The sequence below is a fragment of the Macrobrachium rosenbergii genome, chromosome 5 (genome assembly GCF_040412425.1).
Source record: "Macrobrachium rosenbergii isolate ZJJX-2024 chromosome 5, ASM4041242v1, whole genome shotgun sequence".
Taxonomy (NCBI): domain Eukaryota; kingdom Metazoa; phylum Arthropoda; class Malacostraca; order Decapoda; family Palaemonidae; genus Macrobrachium; species Macrobrachium rosenbergii.
Window position 1 is genome coordinate 36044345 of NC_089745.1, and position 13780 is coordinate 36058124.

At 40.4% G+C, this 13780-nt stretch overlaps 1 protein-coding gene across 4 annotated transcripts in view; it reads right to left on the reverse strand.

Moving 5' to 3' along the window:
- The window catches only part of Nemp (Nuclear envelope integral membrane protein), a 215263-nt gene that overhangs the window by 92498 nt on the left and 108985 nt on the right, over positions 1-13780 (reverse strand). Inside the window, exon 1 of one of the 4 annotated variants that reach the window (XM_067103981.1) lies at positions 480-649. The exons of 2 other annotated variants lie outside the window; for them this stretch is intronic. In XM_067103981.1, coding sequence (XP_066960082.1) covers positions 480-603 — 124 coding nt within the window. In that variant the 5' untranslated portion in view covers positions 604-649. Of the gene's footprint in view, positions 1-479; positions 650-13780 lie in introns of those variants that run through there. One more of the 4 variants, XM_067103983.1, reaches the window with a different exon arrangement.

Genomic DNA, 13780 nt, shown 5'->3' on the forward strand with positions numbered 1-13780 from the left:
CCTTTACCTAGCCTAAACAGTCTTATCCAGGTTCTAAATGTTTTATGATGGGTGACCTGTGGCTGTACCCTTACCTAGCCTAAACAGCCTTATCCAGGTTCTAAATGTTTTATGATGGGTGACCTGTCTATATAAAGTTAATGAACCTGAGACAAAGAGTACCCTAAAGCACCGACAATTCTTAGGCCTCACATTGCTATGCCCATTTCTTTCTTAAGGCATTTCTAGGCTACTGCAGCACACGAAAACAAGAACTTGGGACAACATTAACAAACCAATGACTATAACAATAAACCTTTCAGATGCAATCTACGTTCACCGAATTTGTCAAACTGACTGACATGCTTAACTAATATCCCTTCAGCATTACCCGCTATGGAATTAACTCCCGAGGTAACAGCAACTATGCGTGTCTGGCTACAATTGCCTTCGTGTATTTTATAACTTTGAGGGTCAATTACTCGAAATTGCATATTTACCAATACCGGGGATGTTGTCATCTCCTTCTGCTGACAAGCATGTTCCCACACAAATAAAGATGAGAAAGTAAAAGGCAATTTTCCTTGCCCAGAATCGAATGAGTGAGTTTGTTGTGACCGCCATCTTTGACTTTATTTTGAGTTACGACGGGGCTAAACCAGATTGGTATTGTATACGACCGTAAATCTTATTTCCTAAATGCTTGCTGTTTTCTCATATAAATTACTAAAAATGTTGTTATACGGCATTAAGCTATGACTATTAATCTGCAATATGTGTTTAAATAGTTCCTTAGTAATATATGAAATTTAGATCTGCAGTTGTCGAAGCGCACGTTTTTAAGTATAAGCATGTATGAACGAGTACGGTCTCTTCAAATTCCTCGCCGGGTAAACGAAATAATTAGTTTTTTTTGTTTATAGTTGTTTCTTGACCGTGAAGGCCATTCTTTAAAAAAACGAAAAATAGTTTAAAGGGTCCCACTCAAACGTACAAGTAGTAGTAGTAGTAGTAATAACAGGATTTTGTACCTGTAACGTTAAACTACTGTATTATGCAGTCGATGCATGTTTGCTTCCATTTAAGATCCGATTTCGTCTGTCAATATATCCACTGGAACCGTTAGCAACCGTTACTGTCAGCTATCCTATATTTTTTCCAAATATATTCTTAAAAGGGACCTCTTACTATGTCTTTTGTTATACTGTATTCATCAGTCAAGTGAACTGTTCATTTACATTATTATACTCGCAAAGGTATTTGTGGCTTTCCTGTTAATTACCAAGAAATAAGTGGAAACGGGCTAAATTTTCATTCGTTAGTGTGTATTATCATAATACTTGTTACTATTAGTTTTTTTGGGGGGAAGGGGGGCATTCAAAAGGGCTTATCGCCATGGAAATCCACTCATATTACAAGAATGAAACCTAGGGAGTCCATGTCATAGATTTGGTAACTAACTTTACTGAAATTAATAATCATAAGTAGCCTAGTAACATTAGTAGTTAAAAGCTAACTACCGAGAGTACCGAGAGTTCATAATCTTACACCAAGGATGCCATTCGTACGATAATTATCCTACACGTACGCTGACTATCCCAACAATAGGTATCGTATGCTTTTGTGCCATAATTCTGTTTCATAAAGTGAAAAACGTCTTAGGTCTACAACATGGCTCCAAGGCTATTTGCATAATTACCAAGCGTTTCTCTTTACGTATCTTGTTTTAGAAGTTGCTTAATTATGCGAGATACAAGATTCTAGGAGTTTGGTGATGTCCATACATGATTTGATTCTTAATACCTATAAGGGATGCTAAATAATGAGCAGGTGGACATGTACTGCTGGTTTATTAGTTGTTGTTTTAGATTTAGCTGGCCTTGTGCCAGCACGGGCTCTTGCTCCTAGAGCAGCCCGTAAAGTTTTATTAGGAAAGCAGGCTGCTTATAAAGCAGCGTGCAGACGTCTTACAAAGGAATACAATAGGATACAGGTGACCTGAGGTCAACTGCTCTCAATGTGAATTCGGACAGGCAAACACAAATAACAAAAGATCAGATTACAAGAATTGACACAATAATACTCTGACACACAAGAAAAGTAAACAGGCATAAACAATTCAGTAACAGATACGTATTTACATAGTTAAAAATGTGGCCATTTGGCTTGACCTATGCTTGTAGGAGAGTCACTGAAGAAAACGGATAGTTCACCACAGAAACCCTGTTGAGTGGGGACTTTACAATACTCCCCCCACAAGACGTGAGTAACACCTGATTAAACTAGGTATCTGCTGGGCCGCTGGAGAGTGCCGCGGCTCCGCGAAGTCAGCTGGGGGGTGTGGTGTGAGCGGGAGTGGCTGGCTGTGGCGCTGCCCTGGTGCTTCCAGGGGCGGCCATGTGATTTTCTTTTGGGTTGGGCTGGCTGTGGGGGCGACGGACCCTGCAGAGGGCGCTGCGTGGTATCGTCAACGACTTCCTCGAACAGGGTGGGCTTGAGGCGGTCAACAGACACCCAATCATCATTCCCGTGCATGGCTAGCCGGAATGCTTTGGTGTTCCGCTCCAGCACGCAGAAGGGCCCCTTGTAGGGCCTGGTTAGGGGCGGGCGGACGGCATCGTTCCTGATGAAGATGTGGGTGGTGGAGGGCAGGCCGGGAGGTGTGAACGGTGTTGTCCTATTGGTGTACGTCCGCTGGTAGGGGGTGAACTTCCCGACTGTGTCACAGAGTCTCTGGACTGTCAGGTTGTGGCGGTCTCCCATGACGAGTTTGCCCGGGACTATGAGGGGCTCCCCGTAGACTTTCTCTGCTGCGGACAGGTCGCCGTTGGCTCTGGGTGTGGTCCTCAGCCCGAGGAGGACCCAAAGCAGCTGGTACTTCCAATCCTTGGCGGTGCAGCGGGCCATGAGGGACGCCCTCACGGATCTGTGGAACCGCTCCACCAATCCGTTGGCTGCAGGGTTGCAGGCGGTGGTAGTTCCTTATTGGATGAGTGGGTTCCATTCTCAGCTAGCACTCTGCTGGCTGCGAGTTCGAATCTCCGACCGGCCAGTGAAGAATAAGAGGAATTTATTTCTGGTGATAGAAGTTCATTTCTCGTTATAATGTGGTTCGGATTCCACAATAAGCTGTAGGTCCCGTTGCTAGGTAACCAATTGGTTCTAAGCCACATAAAAATAAATCTAATCCTTTGGGCCAGCCCTAGGAGAGCTGTTAATCAGCTCAGTGGTCTGGTTAAACTAAGGTATACTTAACTTTTTTGTAGGCGGTGGTGGTGTGGTGAGAGGTCCCCAGCAGGCGTGCCAGGGTGGACCACAGCTTGGACAGGAAGGCAGGACCCCCGTCGGTGGTTATGTGGTCCGGGACACCGAACCAGCTGACCCAACTGGAGAGGAGGGCCTCGGAGCATGCGCTGGTGGTGGCTTCGTGCATGGGCGTCGCTTCAGGCCACCTGGTGGAGTGGTCGACGATCGTCAGGAGATATCTGGCTCCACCTGATGGGGGAAGGGGGCCTAGCACGTCTACATGGATGTGTCCGAACAGCCTCTCCGGCTGGGGAAACTCACCCACCCCTGTTTCAGTGTGCCGCCCTACTTTGCTGGTCTGGCGCTGGATGCATTGTCTCGCCCAGGTCTTCGCGTCCTTCCGCATACCATGCCAGACGAACTTCTCTGCCAGCAGCTTGGCTGTCGACCTGCTGGAGGGGTGGGACAGCCCGTGGATGATATCGAACATCAGACGGCGGTGGGAGGCGGGTACCAGGGGGCGAGGTTGGCCGGTGCTTACGTTGCACAGCAGTGTTGGCCCTCCAGGGGCGAGGGGCACGTCCTTCCACTTGAGCGACGTGATGGCGGTGCGGTAGGCTGGAGTCTCTGGGTTGGTGGTCTGCTCCCGGGCGAGGTCCTCGTAGTCGATCCCGAGCTGCACCGTGTTGAGCTTGATCCTGGAGAGGGCGTCTGCTACAGGTTTCTTCCTGCCAGGGAGGTATTTGATTGTGCAGGTGAACTCCGTGATGGCCGCGAGATGCCGCTGCTTCCTGGAAGACCATGCGTCCCCTTGCTTTGTGAAGGCGTGGAACAGCGGCTGGTGGTCCGTCCAAATTGTGAAGGGCGTACTCTCCAGGAGGAACTTGAAGTGACGTACCGTCCGATATACTGAGCAAAGTTCCCTGTCAAAGGTGCTGTAGTGGGACTCTGCGGGGCTGAACTTCTTGCTGAAGAAGGCAATTGGCTGGGGGGCCCCGGCGACAACCTGCTGGTATCCGTCGTCAGCTGAGGGGGGGCGTTGGGGTCCTGGTGGGCCAAGGCGGTTGCCTCGGAATCCATCAGGGGGGGCATGGTGTGCACGACCCTGGGGATGAACCTCCTGTAGTAGATGACCATCCCGAGGAATTCTTATGTGGCCTTGACGGAGGTAGGGGTGGGGAACCTGATAACGGCTGCAACCTTCGATGCGAGTGGACGGACGCCCTCCGGGGATATCTCGTGGCCCAGGAAGTCAGCTTTTTTGATGCCGAAGGTGCATTTATCAAACCTAACGACGAGGCTGTTCTCCTGCAGGCACTGCAGGACCTTTCGGATGTGCTGCAGGTGCTCTTTGGGGGATCTGGAAAAAATCAGAATGTCGTCTATGTAACAAACGCAGAAGTTCAGGTCCCCCAGGATGCTGTCCATCAGTCTCTGGAAGGTTGCCCTCACATTACTCAGGATGAAAGTCGAGAAGGCGAAGACGTAGGACCCGAAGGGCGTGATGATGGCAGTTTTGGGGACATCCTTTGGAACAACTGGTACCTGGAAGTAGGACTTCAAAAGGTCTAGTTTAGGAATATTTTGGCCCCGTGAAAGGAGGCCATGAGATCTTGCATGTTTGGGAGGGGGTAATGATCTGGTTCAGTTGCGAGGTTGAGCCGCCTGTAGTCGCCGCAGGGTCTACAGGAGCCGTCCGGTTTCTGCACCATGTGGAGGGGAGAGGCCCATGGGCTGGAGACCTTCCTGCACATGCCCATCCACTCCATCTCAGCGAAAGCATCCTTGGCCTCCTGAAGGCGTTGAGGGGGAAGCCTCTGGAACTTTGCGTGTGTTGGGGGGCCCTTTGTCTTAATGTGGTGGTAGATTCCGTGCTTTGCAGGGGCCCCGCGCACCTGGCACAGTTCAGGCTTGAAGACGTCGGGGAACTCCTTCAGCATTTGGGCGTACTGGTGCGGGGCGACAGAGCAGATGGCGGGTATCCAATAGACGTTTGCGACCGACGTCGACTGCCAGGTCAAAGTGGGCGAGGAAGTTCGTGCCCAGGATCTGATAATAGGAACAGTGTATTAGGAGTGTAACAGGTGCCTCATAGAAAGTGTGTTTTTGTGAAATTTACAAAGGTTCTCACAAGCTTGTGAAAGGTAAAGTGGATTTTTGCTTATTTTTACCATGGTAAAATAAGAGTACTAAGGAGATTTTGCCTTAGTGAAATTACTGTTGATAAATCTTTTGTGCATTTTTTTGTGTGTTCTTGTTTTGTGCATTTTCTTGTGTCTTCTTGTGTTTACAATTTCATAAGTTTACCCAACCTTTTGTGTTGTGATTTAGCATTTATTTGCTTAACATTTTACATATTTTTTATACTTTAACACTGCATACTTGATTTGATTTACATTTGTTAAGATTTCCTTTTCAAATCTTTAGTAATTCTTAATAGTTTGAATTTTGCTTATTTAACGCAATTTCTTGATAAATTAAAGTTTTGTGAATAAATTCTTGTTTAAGAATTAATTAAATCTTGTGTTGTTTTCAAGTAATGGTAAATTTTTCAGATTGTGAATTCTAATTATAAATTTTGAAGTTGAAAATAAAATTTTGTATTTAAAATGATTAAGCACAGTGTTTCATTTGTTGACCACCAGTGAATAGGGTTATTTGTGTGTGCATAAGGCAAAGTGATAAACATGTTTTGTTCTTCAGTTTACTGAAGTGAATTAAGACCAGGGAAACAATTACAGTTTTTTGATGGAGTGATGCCCTTTTTTGTCTAGTATATTTTAATACCTCACACATAACTAGATAAACTTGCTTTGATTTTTCAAGTGATAAGCAAGTTTTAAGGGATCACTGTTACCTTTAGAGTGTTCAGTCGTAATTTTATTGTTATGAGGATTCAGGTATCTGGCTGAAGTGAGGTAAATTTTTGGATTTTGTAACTAGTTGTGTGATAACCAGGTACTTGGTACACTTCCTGAAAATATAATAAAGCCAAGGAGAAAGCCAATGAGTTACCATGCAAATGGGAAAATGCTTCTAGCTTTGACTCTTTCCTCCGAGTGTAAATATATGCCTCAGGAATTAACTGACTCGAGGAAAGACAAAGGCTGGTTAGTGCCCAGAAGACTTTAGCTGATGATATTGCATTACTTTTATCAGAGATGAAATGCTGAGTGCTGTTGAGAGGGCTAAATCTAATGCTCCCAGCAGAGAAGGTGTAATTTACGACATTGTAAATTGTCTTATAACAGTGGATGATACCCCCTTTAAGCTCAGTTCAATTTTTCATTCGGTAATGGTCATTTGACAGTAAAATGGAAAGTTGCCCTAATGGGTCTTAAGCTTAAAGGTGATAAGGATCATACACGTATCTCCCTGACCTCTGTACTTTGATGAGTGTTAATCTGAATAATGGTAGTAGTAGTAGTATGTTCCATTATGATCGCATTAGTAGCAATACATGTTTTACTTATGGTAGGCACTCTGCTAATTGCGATGAGTTTATTAGGAAAATTAAACTAGGTTAAAAGTATTGTTGAGAATATATGAGCGGAGATGAAGGCATTCCTTGTAAAATTCGTAGTTGTTACAATTCTCATACAGTGTATAATTACGTTATGGAATTTAACTCTTAGAAGTTAGGGATACTAATGTTAATTGTTTAAATGAAATGATCTGTTATTTTATATGTGAAATAACAGAGCAAGTGCGTATTTTATATGTAATTAAAAATATTGCACAGACTTTTAAAATATGGATATGATACTGAACTCGCTAGCATAAAGGTTTTTGGGTTTGGAAATCACTCTACTATATTGAATACTTTATCATGTCACTTTTACCAAAAAATTTATAATATTCTATCGAGCTGTGTATTTGCTATTTTATCAAGCATAATCTATATGAACTCAGCACTCACATGAACTGATGAGTGGGATGTTTAGCGTGTCAAATAGCTCTTTTGGATGCATTGTAATGTCAATAAATGTTTTGACTTCGAATTTGACCATTATCCATATATGAATAATTGATATCTCTTCCTCTTAAAGGAGGTGGCTTCAAAAGGTGTTAGCTTTTCTTTCGTTCCTAAGCAGCTACGAAGCGAGACGAGGTTACTAGCCTCGTGCCTTGTCCAGCAATTGTTCTTGGAGCTTATATGACGAGTGCGTCTGGCAAATCTTGGTGGTCACCGACTGAAGCACTGACCAGGTCCAGTGTTGCTTGCTTCATTGATCGATATATATATATATATATATATATATATATATATATATATATATATATATATATATATATATATATATATATATATATATAATCATGAAGCTACAAATGTCGCTTAATATCGAAATTCACACTACCTCGGTATATCTCCGTTGGAGAATTGTCGCCGAATGGGAATTTATATAGTGATAAATGAATTGGAATCGTGGGGACACGAACCCGCGACGAAAGCCTATTCAGCGACTCCAGTTGACGTAAACCATTGAGTTCGCGACAATTCTCCAACGGAGATATACCGATATGAATTTCGATATTAAGCGACATTTGTAGCTTCATGATTGTATATAAATCACGGTGTGATAAAATTTATATATATATATATATATATATATATATATATATATATATATATATATATTATATATATATATACACACAGTATATGCATCCCCTACCACAATGATCCCATGGCATATAAACATAAGAAGCGCTCTCTGGAAAAGATGAAAGGATGGATGTATGATATTTAGGGCAAAAGCCCAGGCACTGAAAGGAAATGTTTGTGAAAGTGACTGTTGTCGATTTAAGGCACGTATCATTTGGAAGTATTGCGTGAGAGGAGGATGCAGGGTCATGGACAGATGGTACAGAAAAAAAAAGGGCGCGATAATGCATTCAAGACAGAGGTGAATGGCGCAGTGTGTGTATGGGGAATTCCATGCACTGCTGATGAGCCTTCTGTGTATGTGTAAGGAGAGGATAATGTTGTGGAAGTTGTCTGCACGCAGCATTCATCCACCACTCAGCAGTTAAGACATGAGTGGCAGCTGTAATGTTTTTACTTAAAATCCACCCCTGTATATATATATATATATATATATATATATATATATATATATATATATATATATATATATATATATATATATATAAACACCATGTGTCTAATGGCGAAGGGAACATTTAGGAGGGAATATTCCGCAAGCTCCGAGTCTGCTGCTTCATTGTACGTTTTCGTAATGAGTACATTACCTATGATGTTTCATCACATTAAAATAATTAACCCATCACGCAATCACGAACCATAAACCCTGAGATACAGACGGAAAAGAACGAAACGAACTGATCTTGAATTCTTAAACTTTTTAGTTTAACAGCCATTCACATCATTTTACGGGAAGTTTACATCGCTAACGTCAACGTTATAAGCGAAGGCGCGTGCGTCGCTCCAAGGGAGGGAAAGGTACAAAGTGATGTGTGTGTTCAAGGGAGGGAGATGCCAGTCCTTACCTGACTCTCGGTTGCGAAACTCGTATTTCATTCGCGTTTCTGTCTTTCGCTGATTGACTTTCAATGTGAGTCCGCTGAAGACGCGGTTATTTACTAATGGACAAATCTCTTACGCATATTCGTGGTTGTGGCGGTGAATTAGAAATGTATTTTTGCTCAAAGAATGAAAAAGATAAACCCTTAAACGACTTTTGGAAAGGGCTATATACGCACGAATGCTTAAGCCATACTAGTTAGAATAGCGTATAGCGTGTTATATAGTCAATAGCTATTATGTTCATTCCCTTTAAAATTGCAAACAAAGTGATGCAGTTAATTGCTGTGAATTCAATTATGCAAATGCCAGTGATAAAAAAATGAAAACGGAAAGTTATTAGGTAATAATGAATGACTGCAAATAAAAGTAATTTTGAAAAAAAATTATGTACATCTGCAAAATGCAATGCTGTTTACAACAGTCAAGTTTCAGCCACTGGAAAAAGTTTCTAAATTCCCTTAAATTCAATAAAGGTAACAATTATATTTCGGCTCATTTTAACAAAAACTTCACCTGACAAAGTACCATGACCTTCAAAAATAAGTGCTTTATTACACAGGGTCGAGACGGTAACTCCCGACCTTAAGGGCGGTACGGTCATCGTTCTGCAAACTTCTATTGGGAGCAATAGTTAGAGGTAGTAGCCCTGGGCTAGAGAACGGAAAGTCTAAACGTAGTTTTATATGAATAAATTACTAAATAAATAAATGCCTTCGTGGAATATAATAAATCCATAATTCCACTTATGAATTAGTATAGAATGAAAATATGGGTAGAGCTTAATATATATGTATATATATATGTAAGTATATATACATATATACTGTATTATATACACATATATATACATGTATATATATATATATATATATATATATATATATATATATATATATATATATATATATATATATATATATATATATATATATATATATATATATATATATATATATATATATATATATATATAAAAGCACAGGACAAAGATCGAAAATAATGAACACTAAACAAGGAGTTAGCATGGCTGAGAACAAATTATTCGTACGCCCCCATAATTAACAATGACATGGCACTCTAAATTCTTATCAACAATCGACGTCCAAACAGTGCCTAAGCAAATGATGTTAAATATTCATCGCATAATAATCATGGAGAAAATGACAAATTATCACGTGACAGAATAAACAGGCAATTCCCGTAAGAAATAAAAATTATGAAATTCTTTTAGTTAATCATTCTTCGTGGCACAAGGTAACGCCTGTTTGTCTTCTTTGAAATCAAATTAGTGTAAATCTAATAAGCATTTGTGAAGAGATGAGAGCAAAGGTCATTAGGCGAATAACCAAGGAAATAAGCAAAATGATAAAGGAAGATAATTACATAATTGGAAATAATTGTTGTTTGTTTTCATAGTCGTGTATAGATTTATAAGACTGCAAAACCACACGAGGTGATAAATCTTTCTGTTCTGATTCATTAATGAAAAATGATGATCAATATTTATTATCATTATCTCGCATTTCGTTACCAAGAAAACTGAACATATCACAAGTAAAAAATGCGCCAGTTTCTTCGGCGCAATCGAGTTTTCTGTACATCGTATAATCAAGGACACTGAAAACAGATCTATATTTCGGTGGTCTCGGTATAATGCTGTATGAGCCGCGGCCCATGAAACTTTAATTACGGCCCGGTGGTGGCCTGGCCTATATCGTTGCCAGACAAACGATTATGGCTAATTTTAACTTTAAATGAAATAAAAACTACTGAGGATATAGGACTGCAACATGGTATGTTTGTTGATTGGAGGGTGGATGATCAACCTACCAATTTGAAGCCCTCTAGCGTCAGTAGTTTTTAAGATCTGAGGGTGGACAGAAAAAGTGCGGACAGACAGGCAAAGCCGGCACAATAGTTTTCTTTTCAGAAAACTAAAAATGGTAATTTTTCATGGTAACAAAATGAGATTAATAGGATTTTTCAATAATAATAATAATAATAATAATAATAATAATAATAATAATAATAATAATAATCGTTTCGTTCTAAAAACCATAAACTGTAGTGAGCAACTCTAAGGAAAGATATAAAAAACGAATGTTTAGAATCACTACGACAAACTATTGAAAAAATAAAACTTCCTGATTAGGTTTTGTTAGTATTAACCATGTCTCCATTTTGATGAACAGAAAAATCTGTGACTGAAAGAATTAAAGAATTTTTCTAAAGAATAATCCTTATTTCTGGACTTCAAAATAGTACGAAACGGAATTGTCAGTCGTCATAAAGTGATATCTGATGTTGAATTTTCAGGAATCTAATTCATACATAAATAGATCAGCTCTGAACAATGTTTGCTAAAATATCTACTTTTAACTTCAAATTCTCGAGAGGAATTGCTCTTCAGCGTAAATAAGGGTTAGGCAATTATCACAGTTTTTCGTTAATGAATCACAACAGAAAGATTTATCGCCTTGTACAGCTGTATGTTCATGTCATGTAGTGTAAATGAAGCAATATGACAAAATAGAATCAAATATGACTAATCTGATGCGTTGCCCCACTTACATCCAATTTAATGTCTTCTGTTTTTTTAGTAACATTAATTTTTAGCGCGGTTCGTATTCAGAACAGAATATTGAAGATGAAGAATGTAATATTGTGGCAACATTACATACTCCATTTATTTGATCTATTTTAGAAATATGGAAAGAACATTCTTATGACTGACTGTAACCATGGGTAAAATTACCTCCCTTTTAATCTGACTGAAGACCCCTACAGTGAGCAAACGTCGAAATGATTTCGTAGTGTTTCCTGTCCCGTATCTGGGAAGAGCAGGTAAGAGAACATCAGAATGAAAGTATTCAAAACGTTCGAAAAGAACCAGAACAGCTTCAAGATGAAGGTGTTCAGCTCGTTTGGAAAAACTTCTGAGACGCACAGTTCTCAAGAGTCCATGGGCGACTTTCAAGACAGCCCCTCGATCACGCCCAGCCTCCTGCATCGGCCGCTGCGCCCCCTCCACACCTTCCTCTCGGTGGCTGGGGTCGGACCTTATACCTTCAACGAATCCGAGAGAGTTTTCGAGGTTTCTTGGAAAAGCTTCCCGGCGATCCTCAACGTGTTCAACTGCATCTACATCACAGGCCTGATGACGCTGACGGCGCTGTGCATCATCTTCGCTTTCATCGGAGACGAAAAGCACAAAGAAGACGCCAGAGTCGAGAGCATCAAGCTCATAGGCGTCGTCATTATGTGCGGGTATCAGCTGAATGCTTGGATCCAAGTCATCAACGCCCTGTTTGCGGGTCGGCGCGTCTGCCTTCTACTCAACGCCTGGGACGAGCTGGGGTCGTCGATGGGCATCGACCCAACCAAAGGGGTGCACCTCAAGGCCTCCATGCAGGTCGTGTTCATGGTTCTCTTCATCATCGCCATGCTTGTAGCCACAGCCGTCGGGAAGCCCGATTTCGTTCTGTATGTCTTGGATGCTGTGTCCGTTGACATGTATCTCATCCCGCGGGACTGGATGCTACCGGAGGCTGCCAGCAGGAAGGTAAGGTGGCTCCATTCAATTACACTGTGTAAGATTTTTTTTTTTTTTAACTAACTTCCTTTTTTCTTATTGTCATCTTTAATGCCATTAATTCACGGTTTTAAGAATATACATGGTTTTAAGACCAAATATATCGTGACCTTGGTAATCTGAAATTATTATTATTATTATTATTATTATTATATTATTATTATTATTATTGTAACTTTTATAAAATTAACAAGAATACCATTGAATATTATTGTGGACCTGATATAATCCCGTTCTCGATCTAGAGAAGAAAGACCTAATTATTATTATTATTATTATTATTATTATTATTATTATTATTATTATTATTATTATTATTATTATTATTCCAGTAAACAGTAATAACATCTCGTGCCAAAATGACATACTATCGGCCAAACGTCGTAAATGCTTAAAACAACTTATTATTTTCTAATTTTTCTCTTGACCATAAGGTTTCACTTAATAACGATCGGATACGGTCATAGTCTTGATACTTTTCTGACCCCAAGGCAAGCAAAGAAAAGAGAGAAAGATCAAAAGAAATTATACTGTGTAAAGCTGCACGCAAATTTTGATTATGGATATTTCAGACCTAAGACAGGACTTTATTTTGTGTGCAAAACCTGTCAAAAATATTTCAGCTGATACCACATTGCAAAGATTTGATCTTTTGTATATCTCTTAATCCTTGTTTTATATTCTAAAACCCTGAGAAATCGTAGCTTGAAAAGAGAAAAGAGACAAAGTGTGGAAACGTAATTAGTTCAGCTTCACTTATTAATAATCAAGAATGTATGCCAATTTCCTTAACAGTGCCCCTATTTCATCTTTCTACGAATAACTTCGGTATCTTGTTTTCATTCCTCATGTGTTTTGAACTTCACAGACTGTGATCATGTGCTGAGAAACTCTGCGGAAAGAAACGTCACATTTAACTTACTTGGTTGTCCAATACACCTTGATAACGCTTCAATTTTACGACGTTATGTTTCGCCGAAAAATTGACGTTCTGCAAGTTCACAAGGCATTACCAACTGCTAAATCTGATTATGCATGGTAAATTTATGCATTTATGATTCTGTGACGGTAATAGGCATCTACCGCGGCCGAGTGGATAGCGTGGTGTACTTTAGAACAAAGACCCTTTAGCCACAAATAGTAGTCCATTTCTTTCTGCCTATTGTCTTGTGTAGGTATTAGAAGTACCTAAAGGTATAAGTAGATGTTCCTATTACGTTACAAATCTAATATCACACACGTTGCACACACAAAGACACACACACATATAATGATCCAAGGACACGAGGGCGGGGCTACACGGAAGAGACAGGATAATTAAAGGACTGAAGAGAGCCAGCACACGAGATTGGAAAAAACAAGGGCTTTAATTCCTTCCCCGGTACGCATATAAATACAGCTGGACCACGTGT